Source organism: Enhydra lutris, unplaced genomic scaffold, assembly GCF_002288905.1.
Source record: "Enhydra lutris kenyoni isolate GAN:26980312 unplaced genomic scaffold, ASM228890v2 scaffoldscaffold21, whole genome shotgun sequence".
Lineage (NCBI taxonomy): Eukaryota > Metazoa > Chordata > Mammalia > Carnivora > Mustelidae > Enhydra > Enhydra lutris.
The window spans coordinates 18,363,383-18,385,182 of record NW_019154105.1 but is presented as its reverse complement, the minus strand read 5'-3'; the positions used below and the strand labels follow the sequence as shown (position 1 = coordinate 18,385,182).

The 21,800-nt window shown below is 37.6% G+C and overlaps 1 protein-coding gene across 1 annotated transcript in view; it reads left to right on the top strand.

The window, feature by feature from the left end:
* The window catches only part of LOC111148839 (adhesion G protein-coupled receptor L3), a 570,699-nt gene that overhangs the window by 410,273 nt on the left and 138,626 nt on the right, over window positions 1–21,800 (top strand). Inside the window, exons 7-9 of the mRNA XM_022505656.1 lie at window positions 9,690–9,992; window positions 12,095–12,198; window positions 21,223–21,408. Of these exons, the coding sequence (XP_022361364.1) occupies window positions 9,690–9,992; window positions 12,095–12,198; window positions 21,223–21,408 (593 nt within the window). The remainder of the gene's footprint in view (window positions 1–9,689; window positions 9,993–12,094; window positions 12,199–21,222; window positions 21,409–21,800) is intronic.

The following is a 21,800-nucleotide window of genomic DNA, read 5'->3' as shown; positions in this document are numbered from 1 at the left end:
TATTTTTCAAGCACCTGCAATAGATCAAAGTTACTAAAATTGTGTTTCTTTAAAAAAGAACTTGAAGCTTAAATGATGAGCTCTTCTTCATTCTTCACTCTTCACTTGAGTGTTTCATTTCCAAACAGAGGATAATTTTATTTTTCTTGAATTTATTTTAACTTTCTACTTAGAAATAAATCATGTATAACCCTTATATTTCAGTATCACTTTATCTTCATAGGTAAACTACAATTCACAAGTTAATAATAAAACATATGTCACAGCAAATCTTAGGCAATAACTCCAGTAACTGGATAACAATGATGTCAAATCTAAGGGAATAAAACACAATATTGAGACCAGAAGTAAGGAATTATTCTGATTCCTAACACCAATTCAACTCCTTCCCCTCCTTGAATGTATTACTGGTTCTTGAGAAATCAGGAAACTCAAATCCACTTGAACCTACCTTCCTACTTTGTTTGTTTGCATGGTTTCCTCATGACCAGAGTTTACTTAATATTCTCATAAATTAAAACTTCTAGAAATTTTACAGTAATGAGCAGACCAACATGCTTCTGTTAATTATAACTCAGGAGTCCTCAGGAATATTTTCATACAGTTTTAAATCAACATATTTCTGTGGTTGTTTCATTAAATAAATAATAATAATTGAATGGAGTTGGATGAGAATTTATGTGAGAAGGACCAAGTCTCCCTTTGTTTAAGCGAAGGGACAAACAGTTCAATTCAGTCGAAGATTATCGAAGGCCTACTCTGTGGCAGTGAGAAAATTCATCACTTCCTCTCTCAAAACCCATGCTCTTGTGGTTATATGTATATCCCACAGCATTCTAGTTGTTCTCATCACCGCCAACACCTCTGATATCTGGCCAATTAGGCATTTGTTCTTCCTACTTCTGCTCTTCACCCGTTCAGCCACTCTTTTTGTTTTTTGTTTTTTTCAAGTTTTTATTTATTATTTGAGAGAGAGAGAGCACGAGAGGGGAAAAGGGTCAGAGGGAGAAGCAGACGCCCCACTGAGCAGGGAGCCTGACGCGAGACTGGATCTTGGAAGTCCAGGATCATGATCTGACCCAAAGGCAGACGCTCAGCTGACTGGGCCACCCAGATGCCCCCATTCAGCCACTGTTAACCACAACAACCCAAGGAAACCTGAATTAGATCATGTCACTGCTCTGCTCAGAACCTTTCAGTGACTTCCCACACCAGATAAATACCGAAGTCTTACTGTAGTTGTAAAGTCCTGTGTGCTACAGTCTCTGCCGTCTCTCTAATTTTATTTCACAGTGGTTTTCCCTCACACACATTGCTCCAGCTACCCTGGCCACCTCACTGTGCCCGGGCCTTTGTGGACGCTGGTTCCTCGATCTGAGAGGCTCCCAGTTATCCCCATCACTCCCTCTGCCACTTCTCACTCTGACAGCAAGGCCGTGCCTGACACCCTTTCAATGGCCCTCACCCAGCACTTTCTGTCACTTTCTCCTGCTTTCCTTGTTCTTTTTATCCTTAGCACTTCTTAGTACCTAATATTCTGTATATTTTAATTTTTGTCCTATTTATTATCTCTCTTGCTAAAATGTAAACTTTATGAGGGCAGAGATTTTTAATTTTTGTCATTTTTATTGTTCACTTCTGCATCCCCAGCATTTAGAATAGCCATTGGCACATAGTAAGCAATCAGTAATTTTTGGTTGAAGCAAGAAATAAATAACAATATTGTCACTGATAATAAACACTTATTAATGTATTATTCTCTGTCATTTGCTTTGCTAAGTACTTTAAATCCATACGGCCTTTTTTTTTTCTCAAATAAGTATATATGTTATTATCTCCATGTAGTTAAAAAAAAACAAAAAACAAAAAACTAAGGCACAGAGAGGTATCATAATTTGTTCAAAGTCACATCTCTTACATCTTATTTAATTCATTAATTTGTTTGTTTATAAAGGGGGAGGGGCAAAGGGAGAGGGTGAGAGAGAATCTTAAGCAGGCTCTACACAGCAGGGAGCCAGACATGGGGCTCGATCTCATGACCCTGAGATCATGGCCTAAGCCAAAAGTCGAGAGTCAGATGTTTACCCCACTGAGCCACCAAAGTGCCCCAAAGTCAGATCCCTTTTAAGTGATTATTTACCTCATTGTGTTATAATAAGACATTTCTGCTGTTATAGTGTTTTACCAACTCTAAGATTCTTATTGTCTCACTTTTTAACATTTCAGAAGTTAGAATGCACCTAATAATTAAAGACATGGCAGAGTTTAGTTAGCAGGTATTTCATTTTTTTTGTTAGCGGCACAAAGGATAATCGATGATATTGTACATTCAACAAAACAGTGTTATTTAAACCTTGTTGAGGTCAGTACTCTCTGCTTCACCTCTGAATCCTTGATACCCAGTACAATGTGTAAGACAAATACCAATAAACGTATAATGAATGAAAAATATAGTTAGTGTATTTTCTTCTTTCTATTTCCTATCTTCTTCATTAGGTTTTTCTATAGAGCTTGTTAGAGAGGGCTTCATGACAGCAAGGAACATGATAACTATACCCAACATTTTATTCCCAATACAACTCCTGTTACGTGATAGTTGATTAATAAATATGGGTAGAATAAATTAATCTTGTAATTCCTAGAACCGAACTCTCTTATAGGCACAAAATATATGCCGTACTTTATAGTTAAAAAAAAAAAAAAAGATTTCAAACCTCTATGCGATAATATGGATACACATGGGTTTTCGAGTCAAACTCTCTGTATTTATTTTTATTTATTTTTTTAAAAGATTTTATTTACTTATTTGACAGAGAGAGAACACAAGTAGGGGGAGCAGCAGGCAGAGGGAGAGGGAGAAGTAGATGCCCCACTGAGCAGGGACCCTGATATGGGGCAAGATCCCAGGACCCTGGGATCATGACCTGAGCTGAAGGCAGACCCTTAACTGATTAAACCACCCAGGCGCCCCAGACTATCTATATATAAATGCTGACTTTACCACTTATGGACTGTGTGAAGCTAGGAAATTTATGTAACTTCTCTGTACCTCAATTATGCATGTAAAGCGTTACCACACTGCCTGGTATATGATATATGCTCAAAGAAAGCCAACTAATATCTCACATTATTGTTTGCTCCTTGTTTATTGTCCGCTTAGATGCTGAACGATGTATTAAGTTTTGTGGATTCTACAGTTTTTATTTTAGGAGAATTAGAAATGTCATAAGCAAAATTAGCTCAAAGACAATTACTTCTTCCGTTCTTAACAGCAGTGGGCAGGCTGCTTTCTTGTGGATCAAGATGAGGTTCTCAGAGTCCCCTTCCAGTTAGTATGCTTAAGAGTGAGGTCTCTGTAACCGTGCCTCGGTTATTTTTCTGTTCTTCCACCTGTAAACATTTAACCTTTGTAAAATTACTGAATCTCTTGGTGCTTCAGCTTCACCATCCATAAGATGAAAGTAATTAATAGTACCTCCTAACAGATTTGTTGTCGGAATTAAATAGTCCGATTCCTGAGCACCTGTAAGTGCTCAGAATAGTGCCGGATCCATAAAGGTGTTCAGTAAACCACAGCAATACCAGTAAAGGTACATGTGAGCTGCGTTTGGGACAAATTAATTTCCAAATGCATGAAGACTTTTTACGTATGTGTTTCCATCCTTAAGTTTTGTCTGAAGTTTTACCACCACCCATAGTCCTAATGGAACGGGAGGGATTTTGGTGAACTTGGTTGGAAATCCTGCTTCTATCACTTAGCAGTTATGTGAGCTTTGGAGAATTATTGGATTTGACTTCTTTCATCTCTGAAGTGAAGGTAAATATATCTGCTTAAATATTGTTAAGAGCACTATTTAGAGCAAATATGAAACAAGCAGCACAGTTCCTGGCATGGTAGGACTAAATATGTAGCAGGTAATTTTAATAAGATGTCCCCAAATTCTCTATTTTAGCTCATTATTTTATATAATAAGATCATTACAAATTCATGTTTAATTAGAACAGATGTTTTCCTCTACTTGTAATGAGCATGATATGCTATGAGAAGATCAGAAAGTATAAATGGATTAAGTTACAAAAATAAATATGCCTTCACATGGCTTCTTAAGATAGTCAGATTCCACAATCTGACTGTCTTAAGAAGCCATAAAGCCAAATATTATGAATGAATTCTGAAAGAACTGGATAATTTCCTGACAGGTAAAATTCATGTTTCCTTTTAAAAAGTAGGTGAAATCGAATCTGCTGCGACCAGCTGATATCCATGGGGATCAGGCAGAATTTCTCTCTTCTACCCAGAGCACTGCACAAATACCAAAAGCCACTTGCAGAATTGGTACAGTTTTAGGTTTCTTATTTCCTCTATCAAGCCCTTGGGAAGATTTCTTCAGTAACTGACCTTGGATTTAAATAAATACTTAGCAAGTGCGGAGAAGGAAATGTTTCTGTAGTCAGCCCAAATACCATATGTTGGAATGAAGTTAACACAGAAGTTTAGTAAAGGGAAAACCATGAGGGGAGATACATACTTTAGAGAAGAAAGGGAAAAAAAAAAATGAAGGAGAATCAAGAAGAAAGTTCATGCAGCTTATGAGTAGAAGGTAAACAGTTGTTCTGTTGTGAAGTTTTATATTCTGTTTTAAATTTCACAGTTTTTTAGAAGATGCCTGTATTAGTCTGTTAGGACTGCCACAATAAAATACCATAGACGAGGTGACTTAAACAACAGAAAATCATTTCCTCCGTTTGGGCAACTAAAAATCCAAGACCAAGGTGCTGGTAAGGTTGGTTTCTCCTGAGGTCTCACTCCTTCGCATAGAGATGGCCGCCTTCTTGGTATGTCCTCACATGGCCTTTACTGTCTGAGCGTGCGTCCCTGCCAACTCTCCCTCTACATTTAAGGACAACAGTGCTATTGGATCAGGGCCCTACCTTAGGACCTCATTGAACCTTAATTATCTTTATAAAGGTTCCAACTCCAAAGAGAGTTATAGGTGGGTTAGGGCTTCAACATATGACCTTGGGGGGAAAAATTAACAATGTCCTGCCCCCAAAATACATATGTTTTGTGATCAAACCTAGTAATGTTTTCTTAGAATTGTATTCTTCAGTCCCTTCTTAAAGCATGTGGAAGACTCAGTTGTAGAATGCATGAAGTAATTCAGAATGTCATTTTTGATAGCTTATTATAGAAACTTGGAATATGGAATTGGGGGACACTGATTTACTTTCTGTATGTATGATTAGGATTGACTTTCCATTTGAGCCTATGTTTTCTCATTTGTGAAATTAGAAATTCGTAGTTACAATTACTCGACAGTGAATTCAGTTCAATAATAAAGATAAAGACATTGAAAAAAGGAAAGCATTATACAAATATTGGTTATTTTCACTGTTTCCCATTAGTATAGTCCACAAACTATAACTTGTAGTAATATTCAAAGTAATATTTATTCTTCTCAAGGCAGATTGAAGGAAAAATAAATTCAACAAAATAAACCAAAATACAAGAATGAAATAAGCCAGGGGACAGAAGAATTGAAATTTTCCTCTAGAAATAAGTTAATTATGAGGGAAAATATTAATATGGAGTTTTGTTTAGTTGCTTTTATGAAAATACTAAGCACAGTGAGCTAGTAACAATGACAGAATAGTAAGGAAAATTACACAATTTTGATAAAGTGTTATGTAAATAGTCACTCAAATGTATTTTCTTTAACATTCTTTTAACCTTTTCCTGATATACAACCACAACCACATGAGGCACTTAATAACATAAGTTTTATTAAACTAGCTGTATCATGGTTAGACTCAATAAGAGAATACACTGAAAAAAGTGTCATATCATTTCTCCCTTCCTGAAAGATAGAGAAAGCCAACTCCTATGGTGTGTGATATGGGCTGGAACTTAGCCAAAGTGTGTTGCTATGACTCTTCAGTGAATCTACATCTTCTTTACCAGTATCTATCAATAAGGCAAGTTCTTTCCTGGGCACTGGCAACAACATGTATATATCACTAGTACTTATTCTGCCAAAAGCTGGCATTGAGCAGAACTCTTGGGAGTCTTACATAGCGGTATATGGCATAGAAGGGATGGAGGATAAATTTGACTTTTATTTTGCTAAAGGTCAAATGGAATGAAATTGCCCTGCTCGTAGACACCTCTCCACAGCACAATTCTAAAGAAATAAGTTCTGATCCTTAACATTAGTATGTCTGTATTAAACTAAGTCCTTGCAGTGTAATATGTAACAATGCAAACTTCAAAAAAAATCTCTTTTATCAGTATCATTGCTCACAAGAGCATATTCAGTTTAAACGTGAATGTTCTGCCATAGGATTATTTTGGGGAAGAGGAGACTTTGTGTTCTCCCTGCTTCTTTTTGTGTTGAGTTATCTGGTAGTTTTCTTAACAGTAGTGTAAAATGGGAATGGCTGGGTGGCTCAGTTGGTTAAAGATCTGCCTTCGGCTCAGGTCATGATCCCAGGGTCCTGGGATCGAGAGTCCTGTATTGGGCTCCCTGTTCTGCGGGAGGCCTGCTTCTCCCTCTCCCACTCCCCCGCTTGTGTTCCCTTTCTCACTGTGTCTCTCTCTGTCAGATGGATAAATAAAATCTTTAAAAAAAAATGGAGAATGAATTTATAAAATAACTTTGTTAGCCTATCAACTATAAGGAGCCTTAACTATGTCATTTGCTATTTCCCTCTATTTCTCTTTTCCCTTTTTTTGTGATGCTTCACAACTGGACCCTCCCTTGCTCCCTTGACCTACCCCTGGTGTTCATCTATTTTGACTGTAAGTCAGATACAAGGCTAAAAGCAGAGGAAATAATCATAAACAAAACACATTAGTATGTAACCTCATCTTGGTAAATTTGAAAAGGTTCCTTGGTGGAGAGGGCATCCAAGCAATCCCCAAAGGCTAAACAGAAATTAGCCAGGTGGAAATAGGATCAGGAACACTGAAGCATGTGCAAAAGCCCTGGGGCAGAAAGAACAGGGTAGTGTTGGGAAATTACTGGTAATTTTGTATGGTTTAATAGTAGAGCTGAAAGATGAAGAAGCATTACAAATGAGCTAGAGAAATAAACTTGTGAAGGGCTTTAGGCGCAAAGAAAAGGAGTCCAGTCTTTGTTTGGAAGGCAGACAGAAGTGATTTAAGGGATTTTAATCTGTAGAGTAACACATTCCAATTTATACCCTACAAGATGCTTCTGGCAAAAGGTAGAGAATTGTTTCAATAGGGTAATTTTAGAGAAAAATAATGAAAATTGATTTCCATTATGTGGTAGTATTGTTAAATACATTTTGGTGTGATACTGTAGTCTTTAAAAATCTGAAATCTGGATCATTATAGAGCACAAAGATAAATACATTAAATCTATGCTAAAAGACAAATTTATTCAAAGTTGGCAAGGCCAGAGTCACAGCAAACAAGCCTCTTGTGACAGTGTGTCTTTGCTCCTTGTGTATGATTTGTGTGATTGAGACAATAGGCCAGTCAGTCTTCTCACTGCATGTGGGATTACGCAGTTTATCAGAGCAAAAATGTTTGCAAAACAAGTCTCTTCCCTCCCAGAGCATTGTATGCTAATTAAAATATCTAAATGAAGAAAAGTGCATTCATTTAGAAAGCATTCTTCAGTATCTATATAATTCTGAGGAAACTACAAATGAGAGATGGCATTATTTAAATTGAAGGAGCCAGAGAAAATGCTTGGAGTCAGCTTTTAACTATTGCCTTACTAGTCTATCAAGTGGTATAAAGTGGAGAGGAATTTTTCCGTCAGCCGGAAAACTTCACACAAAAAATGTGCTTGAATCCCAGCAATGGCACCACTGACACATGTGTTTAAGGCTGATACTTAATGTTAATAAGAGCAAGAGTGTTTAATTTTGATATTACCTTATTTTTAATTAATTTAATATTAAATAATATTTAATTTCAAGTTATTAGTATTTCTTCATTGTGTTTTTTCTTTTTGAGAGATTTCAGCAAATTCAAATGCAAAAATGACGATATCAGAAGCATTTCTACTGTTTATAATTTTAGAAATTCAACTTTACACTTGTTGCTAAATTTTATATCCGAGTTGTGTTAAACGTTAGTGTCAATTTTTATGAATTCTGAATTTTGATTTTTGCAAACATCGATATTGAAATCCCAGTACCATTTTGTTCGGGTATTGTTTCTCCTGGCAAAAATGTTAAAAGGCTGCCATACTCATCCATTGATGCTGGGGGGGGTGGGGAGTGCATCTAGTGAAGATTGGGAAGAGAGAAAAGTAGAGAAATGAGGCAGAATCAATGAGATTTGGGGAGATGTGGTATTAATGGAAGAAGGGCAAAAAAATATATATTATTTCTTCCTTCATGAACTTGGCATCAATGAGGTTATGAACATCACATTCACATAGAGAACGGAAGAGGAAGGAGGAAAGCTTAGGAGAAAGGAAGAGGAAAGAGAACAAGTAAAAACACAGCTCGAAAAATAGCATTACTTCAGAAAATGCTACAAGTTCAGTGATTGAATGTTCAGAAAATACATACCTCCTTCGTACTGCCATTTCTCTTGTTTTTGAAAGCTTTCTACATGCCCACCACAGAAGATGGATGTGGCACCCCTTCTGGGGCAGCAGAATCAAGTTGATGACATGTTAAAGAAAGTCGACAATGAATGACAGATGCTGGAGGCTCAGTACGGGACTCCCTGAGCTCCATAAACCCAAGCTACTTCGAATCTGGCTAGAGCCAGTGTCCCTGGGGTTATTGGCCAATAAATGAGGTTAAGAGGAGTTTCTAAACTCACAGTTAGGAATGAACGTATGTATGTGGAGGACTGGCATACTCTTGCCTTCCTGTGATGGAAATATAAATATATTTTCCCCAGGAAGATGCTTCTCTGTGGTGGTCCTTTCCATGGTATTGTTAGAACATTCCTTTCGATACGTTCTAGGCTTAATAACCTATTAATATCTGGCCAAGTCACCTTATCAGTTTTATATGGAATTTGGAATACATTTCCCCATTTTAAGAAATCTAGTTAGAAAATAATTTATGAGACAACTAAATTGACAACCACTTATACTTTATACTATTAAATGTCACGTTTGAAAGTTGTTAAAATGAGTCAGTTCTAAGAGCGTCAGGTAGATCATCAATCTACTTTAATTTATGTTAAAGAGTCCATACTCAGAATTGTTCTTTACTTTTTAGCTTGAGGGCACTTTAAATCTTGATGCCCTTTTTTTTTTTTTTTTTTTCTGATCCCTCTCCCCTAACTGCTTCATCTTTAGAAATTCGTGTGATACTTAATGTGAAAATACTGTTACATTAGCGCTCTCCCAGTCTACATAAGTTTGAATATTCAAAGTGAGGGCTCCAGGTATCCGTCCTCTTACTGTTAAGAAGGCCTGAAGCATGAGGAAGCTTACTGAAGAGTTGGGCTGTGCTATAATTTTGTTTTCTGTGATTTGAGTTGAACAGAACCATGAACAAGCCAATATTTGGCCTTGGTCAGTTGGCTGTCATGACACTGAGGTGGCATTCGGATATCTTGGTACCTGCTTATTTTTTTCCATGTTGAAGACTCTTTGAACTGTCAAATAAAAATGGTTTCTAAAGTATTAGGACACCCTGAGGTGATGACAAGCAATGTAGGTGTTTTCTTTTGAATTTTATTTCAGAAATGTCTACCACAGGATCTCTTGGCATGGGAAGCACCACCACCAGCACCACCCTGCGGACCACAACTTGGAGCCCAGGCAGGAGTACCACCCCATCCGTGTCCGGAAGACGAAACCGGAGTACCAGCACCCCATCTCCAGCTGTGGAGGTGCTTGATGACATGACCACACATCTGCCATCAGCCTCGTCCCAAATCCCAGCTCTGGAAGAGAGCTGTGAAGCTGTGGAAGCTCGAGAAATCATGTGGTTTAAGACCCGTCAAGGACAGATGGCCAAGCAGCCTTGCCCTGCAGGAACGATTGGTAAGTCTGTTTTGCAGAGCTAAGCTGAAGGTCTTCTGTTAGGTTAGCTTGCTTTTCTTGCAGTTTTTTTCCTTTAGTTTTTTGTTTGCTTGTTACTGCATATTTTTGCAACTTCACTTGATTGAATTCTGAACTCAGTCGAGTTACAAGTTAAAGCAGTATATTTTCAGAGTTGGAAAATACATTCTGGAGAAGTCACCAGTGGGGATCTGGTGCATATACATATGAGGCCAATAGTTTTTGCCCTTGGTGTGAGGGCCATGGGGGAAGTTACAATTAGGCTGTGGATGTCCCAGCCGCTCCAGCAGGCCAGCCCGTCTCTGCAGCAGCTCCAAGCAAATCACTGGATTGCTGGGAGCCAATTCTCATGCTTGTTACCAACTGGCAAATGCTGAGAGCAGAAAAGGAGGTGGAGGACGTCTCCATTAGAAGATGATCATCAAAACTACCTCAAACTTCACAAAAGAGAAAGTTTGACTATACTTTTGATAAGCCAGTGTAGCTATCCTTTAATAGTCAAGGACTCTTCACATAGGAAGGAGCCGATCTCCCATTACTCAACATCCCTTGGAGAGAGCAAGATCCATTGTTTTCTCTAGGAGATGGCTCAGAACTAAATAGTTCTTCCTTCTCCCCCACCCTTTTTTTTTTTTACTGATGTGATGATTCATGATATCCCCAAGTGTTAACCACATTATTATTTACAATTTTTATGCCAGAAATAACCTAGTTTTCTTATTGTTACTACACTTACCTTCATAAAACTAGTATTTGGTACACTAAATAAAATTTGCCTTATTCTGTAAAATATGTAAATCAAATGTACGATAGATGTCACTATACAGGCAATCGGCATTATGTCTTTGGGTGTTATTGATCTGGTTACTTTAAATAGGTTTGTCTTAGAACAGTTCCAGTGTGGACCTATTCTGAATCCGGTAGTATGTGAAGTGGTAGAAAGACCAAAAAGAATATTGGCTTTTATAAAAGTGCACATTTAATTTCTTTTTTCAGAAACGTGTTTAAAAATATTCTGAAATCTTTCTTCCCTTTATGAAAGGGTGCAGTGCTTAGTTCTAAAGTTTTCCTTGGTGCTGAAATCAGTTTGATTCCAACAGTTTGAAACCTTGTCTCTTAGCACTGTCCCCTTCATTCTGGGTCTCCGTTCCTTCATTTCTAAGAGAGAAATGATAACACCCCCACCCCCACTTCAGATGTTTGTTGTGTAGGTGAATGAAACACTTTATTTGAAAGCAGTTTGAAAGCTACAGAGCAGCACTACAGAAATATGTCATTATCGTTGGGAGAGAGCTTTAAAGGAAACCAAACCTTCTGGAGCCCTCCCAGGTGAACGTCCCTATGCTACAACCTTCTTTTTCACCTTTTCTCTGTCTCCTCGCAGCAGTCCTGTTCAGACACACACAGGCTGTCACTTGAATTATTGTAATAGCTTCCCCCAAAGCTTCACATCTCCCCTCAGATTCACCCTCCATGCTGCTGCCACAGTTATCTTTCTAAAACCTTAATCAGCTCATTTCTCTCCTCTGCTTAATGTTCATTGATTTTTTTCCAGAACCCACAGGTGGCAGACAAGGGAGTTTATGATCTGACTTTGCCTGCCTTTCCAAGTCCATTAAACACAACTCCCTTATACAGTAGACCTCAGTTTAAAACATTCGAAGTTTCCCAAGGACAACATGTTTTTTTTCTGCACCTAGAATGCCCTTTCCTACCTTGTTTTCCCGGAAAACCTGCAAACTTGATTCCTTTAAGACCCAGCTGCTACCTTGCTTCTGAAAACTCACACAATCGGCCCCACAGAGCCAGATACCACATCTCGGGAATTTATGCAACTGTTTTCTGTACCTGGTGTAGTTGCCAGCAAGTGCTTTAAAAATACTGAATGATTTTGTTTGTTCTGTTGCATTTCTCCGATGTCTGTTGTTTGCCAGACGCTGTGTGTGGTGTTTTAATAAACATCATCGTAGTTTAATGATTTCAATTTTGTCTTTGTTCATATTTAAACATAACAAGGATATAAAGTCTTTGTAAGCAAGATGGTTTGAATTTTTAAAGCAGACCTATTTTTCTCATTATTTTAGGAGTATCAACTTATCTCTGCCTGGCTCCTGATGGAATCTGGGATCCCCAAGGACCAGATCTTAGCAACTGTTCTTCTCCTTGGGTCAACCATATAACACAAAAGGTAAATTAAGTGACTGACCAGGAAGGTTTTCCCAAACCTAGATCTTCTGTTATGGATTATAGCTATTGGCAAATAAAACAGTTAAGATTTTTTTTTAATTAATGTAGAAATACTCTCCCTTTTTAATTCTCTTTAAGATTTAGTGACAACCTTTGATATGCTATATGCTAATTTAGAATTTTGTTGTTCTTAAAGGGCAAATCTGTGAACTTCCTCAAGCTAAGCAGTATTGCTTATAATAATTTTATTATTAATAAAATTTTTATGATATTGTGAACTCCAGATATAAAAGTCCAAGAGCCATTATAAATCAAGCTAGCAAGAGCTTCTAGCATACATGCACATGGATTTTCCTTTAGAAATAATAATTAGCAGAAAAAGTCTACCTTTGGAATCTTAGGCTATTTGATAAATGTTCTGTAGCCTAATCATTTATCAGTGTTAAAAGTATACATATGTGTGACAGAATCTTGCAGACTCAAATTTTCAGGGCTTATTCGGTTGCAATATGTTGAGCATTTTTATTATTAATGCACTGTGGGGCTTTGAATTGATTTCATTACAAACAGAGACCAGATGTGCATTTACGCCAAAAGGGCTATGGGATGAATCCTTATTATAGCAATTTGTGTGGATTTATGTACTCCTAAAATGAAGAGTCCTTCTATGGCACATTAGCTGGACTGAGGAATTTCTGAAAGAGATTTTTTCTGAGAAATATTACAAATGATGACCTTACTAAAAGCCTGTCTGTGCCATTTGCTCTTTTCTCTATTTGTTTTTAACCGGGCTGATCCTCAATAATATACTGTATAATAATCCATAAATATCTACCCAGTAGATCATTTAGCAGATGAGCCATAACTATCTATTTACCCTAAATCATGGAAGAACAGTGGTTATATTGACTCTAGTTACCCTCTTACATATGCATCTCCATACTTGTTGCTATTCATAATGATGCTTCTCCAATTTCAGCACTGTTCCTGCCACAGTTTTTATGTCCTTTGATTTTATTACAATGTAGCTCAGACCCCAGGGCAAATAACTCTTACTGGATGTGATCAGATTAAGAGATCAGTAGTGTATCTTCTTACATTGGCAACTTTTAAAAAATACTCCCTGCATACTTAGCCCAGGGGGGTAATATTAATTCAGTAATAATTCACCTAGAAAGCTGAGTGTTTTCATGATAATTCCTGAATATAGTTAGGCTATTTTATTGCAGGAATTACTGGGTGACTTTAACTGATAATGATGCTTAATTCTTTTTCTTTCCTCTGCAGACCTCCTAATCTTATGACAAAAGAGATAATTCTTTGCAAAGACCAGACAGCTGTTGCCCATTTAATTGATGGATGGATTTTTTTTTAATATAACAAATACGTTCCATTATTCCAGAGCATTTTTGTTTAATCCTATAGTATCTGTAATATTATAATTATTTTAAGATTATAGCATTTAGGCAATTGGAATGTATAATAATGCCTTAGTTTCATTTCTTATAAGTTTATAAAATCTTCAAAATTATAACAGGAGGCTTTAGAGCACCCTGAATCAGATTATTTAACTACCCCAAGGTCAGGGTTGGAGCTGGGGTTTTGGCTGGGTCTACCTTTATCAAGACATCGTGCATGGCCACAAGACTGGTTAAACTATGCCCAGATTTTGACTGACTGACTTTTTACTTACTTCCTAAGTTTCTCTTAACTTTTGTTCACCCTTTCACCTGGTGTGTCCTTCATACCTCCAAATATTTATGCTATTCATTGAATAGAAATGGTAGTTGAATAGGTTTCTTTACCACAAAACTCCAAAACCTTGAAATAGTAACATTGTAAATCTCCAAGAGAGAATTTGTATGCAGTATTCACAGAACGATTTTTCCAAGCCATCTCCCTTCTCTCCAAAGCATCTTTCATAGAATCCATACCTTTGCTCATTTCCTCTGTCAGTACCAGAGTCCCAACGATAAACGGATGGAACATTCGAAGAAAAGGGTTTGTTTACAGTGTTCTTGGGGGAGCAAAGCTGAGCTGGGAAGGATTGAGCAGCAACCCAGGGCCAGTAACAGGTTAAACTGTTCCCGAGCCCAAGCCTGTGGTTGCTGGATCAAAGGAGTGACTTAAAATTGGAAGGGAATGTCTTTGAGAAGAAAGTTGACCTACAGAGGAGAGACTCAGCCTAGCCCCAGGCAACTTTTCACAGAGATGTAAAGGATTAAATACCCTGACCTCACTCTCCCTCCTCCTTCCATTCACTTGCCCACCCTCTCCATTGAACAAACCCAGTGGAAGCCAGAGAAGAGGGGGTGCTCAGAATAACATCCCTAGTTCACCATGTAGAGCAGAGAGCAGGATGAAGGAGGATGGAAAGTGGCCTTGAACCAAGAACTGGAAAGTATAATTCTCAGCTTTGCACTCCCCTTCTCTCATTCCTCCTCCTTTTTCCATCCTATTCTTTCTCCTTGCACTGCCACGCCCCCTTCTTCCTTTTCCATGCCCCATCCCCTCTGCTCTGCTCTGAACTTCCCCTCTTTTTCTGATAGATTGTTTATGGTCACGTTGAAAAATTAAAGTAAAATGGCTATCTTTCATGATTCATTCCTTCTGTCTTTCCCCTTCCATTGTCCTGTGAACTTAAAATTTTAAAATGAAAGAACACTTTTTACGCCCTCTGAAAGCATAGGTGAGAAAAGAAAAGAGGGCGTGATTTTCTGTAAACAGTGTATTCAGTTTCCCCTCCTCAAGAGTTCAATGAGTGAACGCATCCTGGAATGGGAGGTGCCTCCTTTATGACTTCATAGTTTTCCTGGGGAATTGCTGAGGGCTTTCGAATATCTTTCGAGGATAAAGAATATCCCTGATCACAGTCTCTGCATCGATATACCACGGAGAGGGTCATTCTTTTCATTATCAATAATAATGTCCACCCACTGCATGTTTGGCACCAGTAGACAGCAAGTATACACAAATAAATGGATCGGGACGCTTACTTTAGTTTGAAGAAGCAAATTACATTTTCATGTTTGTTAAGAAGAAACGAGTAATGCTTCCCTACTCCCATCCCTGCCGTCAGGCCAGGAGGGAGGAAAAAAACAGGCACAGAATCTTGATGGCTTCTGATTCACAAATGAATTCAGGCCACTTACATACTGGTGAAATTATAGATTAAATTTTGTGTGGTGATGAAGAGCGGGTTACATTTTATTAGAGAAAATGTAAGCCTCTAAAGTCAGAATTTCACGAAGAAATTTTATTACAAACTAGCCAGAATAGTTTGATAAGGATGAGATTTAATAAAAAGCATAATTTGTACAGAAAAAAAAAGGCAAAAGTTATACACAAAGGGGACTTTGCCCCAGTAACAATAGAGAGGGAGGAGGTAGAGAGAAAAATTGGTAGGTAGTTGCATGGATGGATGGGTGGATGGATGGATGGATGGTTAGAAGGAAAGGCAGGTTCAAAGATAAATGGATGGGTAGAAAGACAGATTGGTCTTCTTGAAAAAGCCAGTGAATTTAGTTTAGAGTTTGGGCTCCTCAATCATATACAGCAAAATATCCTATTTCCTCACCTGAATTACTGCTTACTAAAATATAGTCTCCAGCTTTAGCTTGATCTCTAGATTACACCAGATTTTCAAAAAGGAGTTTATATTTTCTATGTTGCATACCTTTAAAGAACTTATTGCACTTTAAAATCCCTCCAGTCTTTTGCAATTTAAAAATCTTTGAAATTACAGTTTTGAATAGCTTCCATATTTCTTTGCACATGAAGTGAGTTATGCTTCCTACTTCATTACCTGGTTCAACTGTTACATGGAAAAGAAATGCGTGAACTGTCACTGGAAAACAGTCTTTCTATTTCTAGCAAACTGAAGAGTCTTGTCTTTTGTTTGTTCACAAGCTACTGACCTATTTTGAGATAAGTAGAGTTCTTCCTGCATTTTCTAAAGACGCGAAGATCCAGAATTGTTGGGGTTTTACAGTATAAAATAAGTCCATTTTCTGCTAGGGAAGACTAGGTTGAATCCTATCACCCAGATTTTAATTTCTCCCTTCTTTTAATCTCTGCAGAGCTAATATGGAATGAAAGCAAATTGCTTCTTAATTTTTCAGAGATTGGTAGGCTTTCTAGGACTCCAGGCTTATTTAACTGACTTTCAGTTGCGAGATAGAACCATTTAATTGTTTATATTCCTTCTTGACTCTGATTTATAGCAAAATAACATAAGTAGATCTTTCAAAGAAATGATAGCTATATACTTAAACACTATGAAAAACTCCTTCATGAATTGTTTTGGCACCCAATTAATGTTTGATGCAATAATCTCATATAATGTCAAAACATTTCAAAGAAAATTGTTTTCACATGTGTCAAAATTTGAAATGTAAATAGTATCCATCTCTGTCATAATTATTATCTTTAAAGCTGCAGGGTTCCCCTCCCCCACTTCAAGTCCTGGAAATAATGCTGCTATTTCAATACAGGCATTAATTTACTAATCCTCATAGAACTCGTAAGATTTCTCAGTGTGCATGTGCTTATTTCTAAGAAAGAAGGTTAGTAGAATTTAGTGCAAGAAATGTTAAAGAACAGACATGTTCATTAGGTCTGTAAGCGAGGATATGCAGAGTAACATTATTTCAACACAGATTCAAGTGTATCTGTTGTATAGAAGTAAGATAATTGTGGTCCGACTGCTGTGGTGAGAGAAAAAGAGCAATTAGAAAGGCAATAGAGTAGCCTCTGGATGCCACTGGAAAAAATACGGTCAGAGAAAACCTGGTCTGGAAAGGCAAACTTTGAGCTAGGAATGTTGAGGTCACAAGGCTGTTGGAGAAGCAGTTAATGGTACCCACCACCTTCGAGTCCCTCTCTCTCCTTCCCCTCCCACAGCCAATCAGACAGCAGGCCTGTCGCTGTACTTCTAAACCTCTCCCAAATCAGGCCACTTTTCACCGCTGCTACCCTAATCCAACACAACTTCTGCTGCTAGAGTCTCTTAGCAAAGTCCCTTTCATCCACTCTGGAACTTTCCAGTCCATTCTCCTGAGTTGATTTCAAATACAACTCTGATTAGACCACTCCTGTTTGGGCTCTTAGCACCTTCCCTTGCTCTTAGTGCGTCCCCAAAATCTTCATCATGACTTCTGAAGGGGACTGCTTAATCTGCCCCTTACTCACTTCTCCAGCAGCCTAAACCCCAGGTAAAGCCCCCTTTGTGCAGTTCCCCTAGGACCCGTGCCCCTCCCTCCTAAAAGTGTCCTCTCTGCCTAGGGGCCTTCCCCTTCCTCCCAACCCAATTCCCTTTCCATTCCATTTCATATTCAACATTATTCCCTGGAAAAGCCCTTCCTAAATTATTCCCTAACTTCAGACACTAGGGTAAAATGCCCTTAAGCTTGGGTTCTGTATTGCACTCAACAAAATTAAAATTAAATAATTCTTTAGTTAATTTATTTAAAAACCCTTTCTATTGCTAGTATGTAAGCTCCTTTTGGAGGGGGAACCTTTTTATTCAGTATTGGAGCCTCAGACTTTAGCCCAGTGCTATTAGAAATTCATGTGTTAAGGGTGCCTGGGTGGCTCAGTTCGTTAAGCTTCTGCCTTTGGCTCAGGTCATGATCCCAGGGTCCTGGGATCGAGCCCCGCATCGGGCTCTCTGCTCAGCAAGGGGCCTGCTTCCCCCTCTCTCTCTGCCTGCCTCTCTGCCTACTTGTGATCTCTGTCTGTCAAATAAATAAATAAAATCTTAAAAATAAATAAATAAATAAATAAAATCTTCTAAAAAATTCTAAAAAAGTAAAGAAAAAATACATGGTAATAAAGACAGAAGAAAATATAACAACAAAATGAAGGTTATAGAACAATGATTAACAGAGTAAAACCACAAAATTCTATAAATATATTCATTATTATAAGAAAACATAGAGGGAGGGCTCCTGGGTGGCTCAGTCATTAAGCGTCTGCCTTCGGCTCAGGTCATGATCCTGGAGTCCCGGGACAAGCCCCACATTCGGGCTCCCTGCTCCTCAGGAAGCCTGCTTCTCCCTCTCCCACTTAGCCTGCTTATGTCCCCTCTCTTGCTGTGTGTGTGTCTCTCTCTCTCTCTATCAAATAAATAAATAAATAAATAATCTTTTAAAAAAAATAGCATAGATGGAAACTACACAAATGCCAGCACACTAAAATCATGAATTGATTAAAAGAATGTCCCCTTGGAAAATTATAGGCATTCCAGCTAATGGATATTCATACACACAGGGAAGAGTTTTTTGAACTTACCAAGCACTTCTATCATGTGTTTAGACTTACTGAATGGAGTACTGAATTTGAATACTTAGTGAATACTAGCATCTCACTAATTTAATTAATGAATACCAAATTTTATAAAGCATTCACTGGTTATTAGATGGCCAGTAAGCAGCCTTAAACTGTAGGTAAAATTAAAACGTATGGGTTATAATCACATTTGTGTCGCTCACTTGGTGACCACTTAAAAGTACTTTCATGAGGGCACCTAGATGGCTCAGTTGGTTAAGCAAATGCCTTCAGTTCAGGTCGTGATCCTGGAGTCCCAGGATTGAGTCCCGCAACAGGCTCCCTGCTTGGCACGGAGACTGCTTCTCCCTCTGACCCTCCCCCTTCTCATCCCTTTTCTCTCTCTATCATTCTCTCTCTCTCTCTCTCTCAAATAAATAGATAAAATCTTAAAAAAAAAAGTACTCCTGACCTGTCAGTGGACCATGAATGCTCCTTTGATCTACATTGACTTTGTTACGTACTTATCCTTGAACCCTATAATGTATTCCATTTGGTTTGTAGGTATCTTAGGTATGTAGTCCTTGACCATATTTTACAAATTTATTAAAGTTAGTGCAGGTGTTTTCTATTCTAAGGATTTCTAAAAGGTACTGATTGTATAGTAAATACTTTAACATATTCTTCTTGTAATATCTAAACATTATAGAAAAGATTTTTCCTTTGATTCCCATCTTTCAAACTTCGTTCTGTGTGCTTAAATATATATAAAATAAACACATAAATATCATGCTTTATGTATTGTACTTCTTTTTCATATGCTACTATTGCTTTGCATTTTTATTTCACAAATACCATGCCAATAGATATTAGCATATATAAATAATTTTTATACTTGCATTTATTTTAACTCAACAGAGCATGTTGAAAATTGATATTAACAATTGATCTCCTTTATACATTTAAGCTGTTGTACAATACATGGTATGTGTATATATGAGCAGTTTTCTTTAATTCATAATCCATTTTGTTTTCTATTATAGCCAAGCTAGAATGAACATGTTTGAACATTTCTTTTTTACATCTGTGGGATTATTTTATTTCTTATGGTTGAAATTGATAACAAAAATCACTCAATTTTATAGTCTTCACATTTCAAAATTTAATGGACACTCGTAATTTGTTCCAGAGGGTTATACAGGTATATGCCCGATAGTAGTTTCTGACGGTGAGAGACATTTCCACAAATCCTTGCCAACATTTTCTTACTATAATTTTTTTTTTGCTCTTATTTTGGATTTTCTGTATACTTGAGGATGAGATTATTAATGATTTAGCTTTCTGATAGCCCTAATTTATTTATTTGTTTCTTTAGCATTCAATTCCGCTAAAAACATGTATTAAGTATCCGTTAGAAGATATTGATAACCTTTGTGACTAAGAGTCTTCGTCATGCTCGAACACGTTAGGAAGATAGCGGACTTTTCTCTGTGTGACCCTAAATTTTATACTGGACTGTGCTTTAAAAAAAGAAAAAAAAAGGAAGGGAAAAAAAAGGAAGGGGAAAAAAAAGTTTCCTAAAGATAACACTGTTATATATTTATGTTATTATAGGGTAAAATATCCCTATCCTCTCATTACCCAAAGCTGTCAAATTTATTCACATGAGCATGGGCTATTATTAGTCTTTGTCTTTTTTAATATCTTTGGAGTGTTGACAATTTGATATATTCTTTTTTTTTTAAGATTTTATTTATTTATTTGACAGAGAGAAACACAGCCAGAGAAGGGAACACAAGCAGGGGAAGTGAGAGAGGGAGAAGCAGGCTTCCCGCGGAGGAGGCACCCCAATGCAGGGCTCGATCTCAGGACCCTGGGATCGTAGCCTGAGCAGAAGGCAGACGCCTAACGACTGAGGCACCCAGGCACCCCAATTTGACATGTTCTTATAGAGCATACTTGAAAAATCAGCATGTAGCTTCTAAAAAGGAAGATGCTAGAAACAGCAATTATTTGCTACCTAGTTCAATGGGATCAAACTCTCTTACTTGGTTAATAAGGAAATGAAAACCCTTTGAAAACCAGGGATTGTATTTAGGGTAAAATTTTCACAGAGTTTAGCAGTCAGTGTCCTTTGCGTACTAAATACTAATTTAAGCACAATGGAAAATCTGTGCTTGCCTCTGAGAACTTAGAATATAGCTGCAGAGTCACAACACAAATTCACCAGTATTGGATTTAAAAACTCACAGAGAGGGGCACCTGGGTGGCTCAGTGTGTTAAAGCCTCTGCCTTCGGCTCAGGACGTGATTCCAGGGTCCTGGGATCGAGCCCGCATTGGGCTCCCTGCTTAGCAGGGAGCCTGCCCCCCCCTCTGCCTGCCTCTCTGCCTACTTGTGATCTCTATCTGTCAAATAAATAAATGAATAATCTTTAAAAAAAAACCAACTCACAGAGAAATCATACGCCAAACCTTAGATTTGACCACTCACATGGATAATCAAGGTGAGAACAATTTTCAGAAGTAAGATTCCTCAGGGAGGAGCTTCTGAAAGCTGTAATTTTCAAGTTAGGTATTGTAGGAAAAAAATGGATTAATAGGAAAACTCAGAGAACATACTCCAGGTGAAGATAGAGTTTAATAACTATTTCTTGGCTTGGGGATTGTAATTCATATGCAAAATCAATAGTTCACAGAGACCCATGAAGTCACTTAATGAAGATCTCTTTCCTTTTTATTCCATTTTCAAAACTGCAGTTGAAATCTGGTGAGACAGCTGCCAACATTGCTAGAGAGCTGGCTGAACAGACAAGAAGTCATCTGAATGCTGGGGACGTCACCTACTCAGTGCGCGCCATGGACCAGCTGGTAGGCCTCCTAGATGTTCAACTCCGGAACTTGACCCCAGGTGGAAAAGACAGTGCTGCACGGAGTTTGAACAAGGTAAGGACTTTGCATATATATATATCTTTAAAGTTGTAGTAAAATCAAGGAAACTGTGCTGGTTAATTTTTCTCCTTCTATAAAATGAGATCATTCTAAAGAGCATCACTAATTATATTCAATCTGCTTCATTCTTTTATTATAATGGTGACCGTATTTGGCCTCTAATCTAAAGACACAATAAGGGATAATCTCTGTCCTTATATTTTTTGAATTTACAATTCTATTTTCTTTGGTGTTTACTGTTTTGAATGCTAAATTCTGGCAAGGTCGATATGAGTAAATTAGATTTATTTTGTTTCTTTTTTTTCCTTTTGAACTTTTATATCAAAATAATTATAATAAAATAAATGTCTAATCAATAAGTAGAAGTTTAGAAAATGGCAACAACG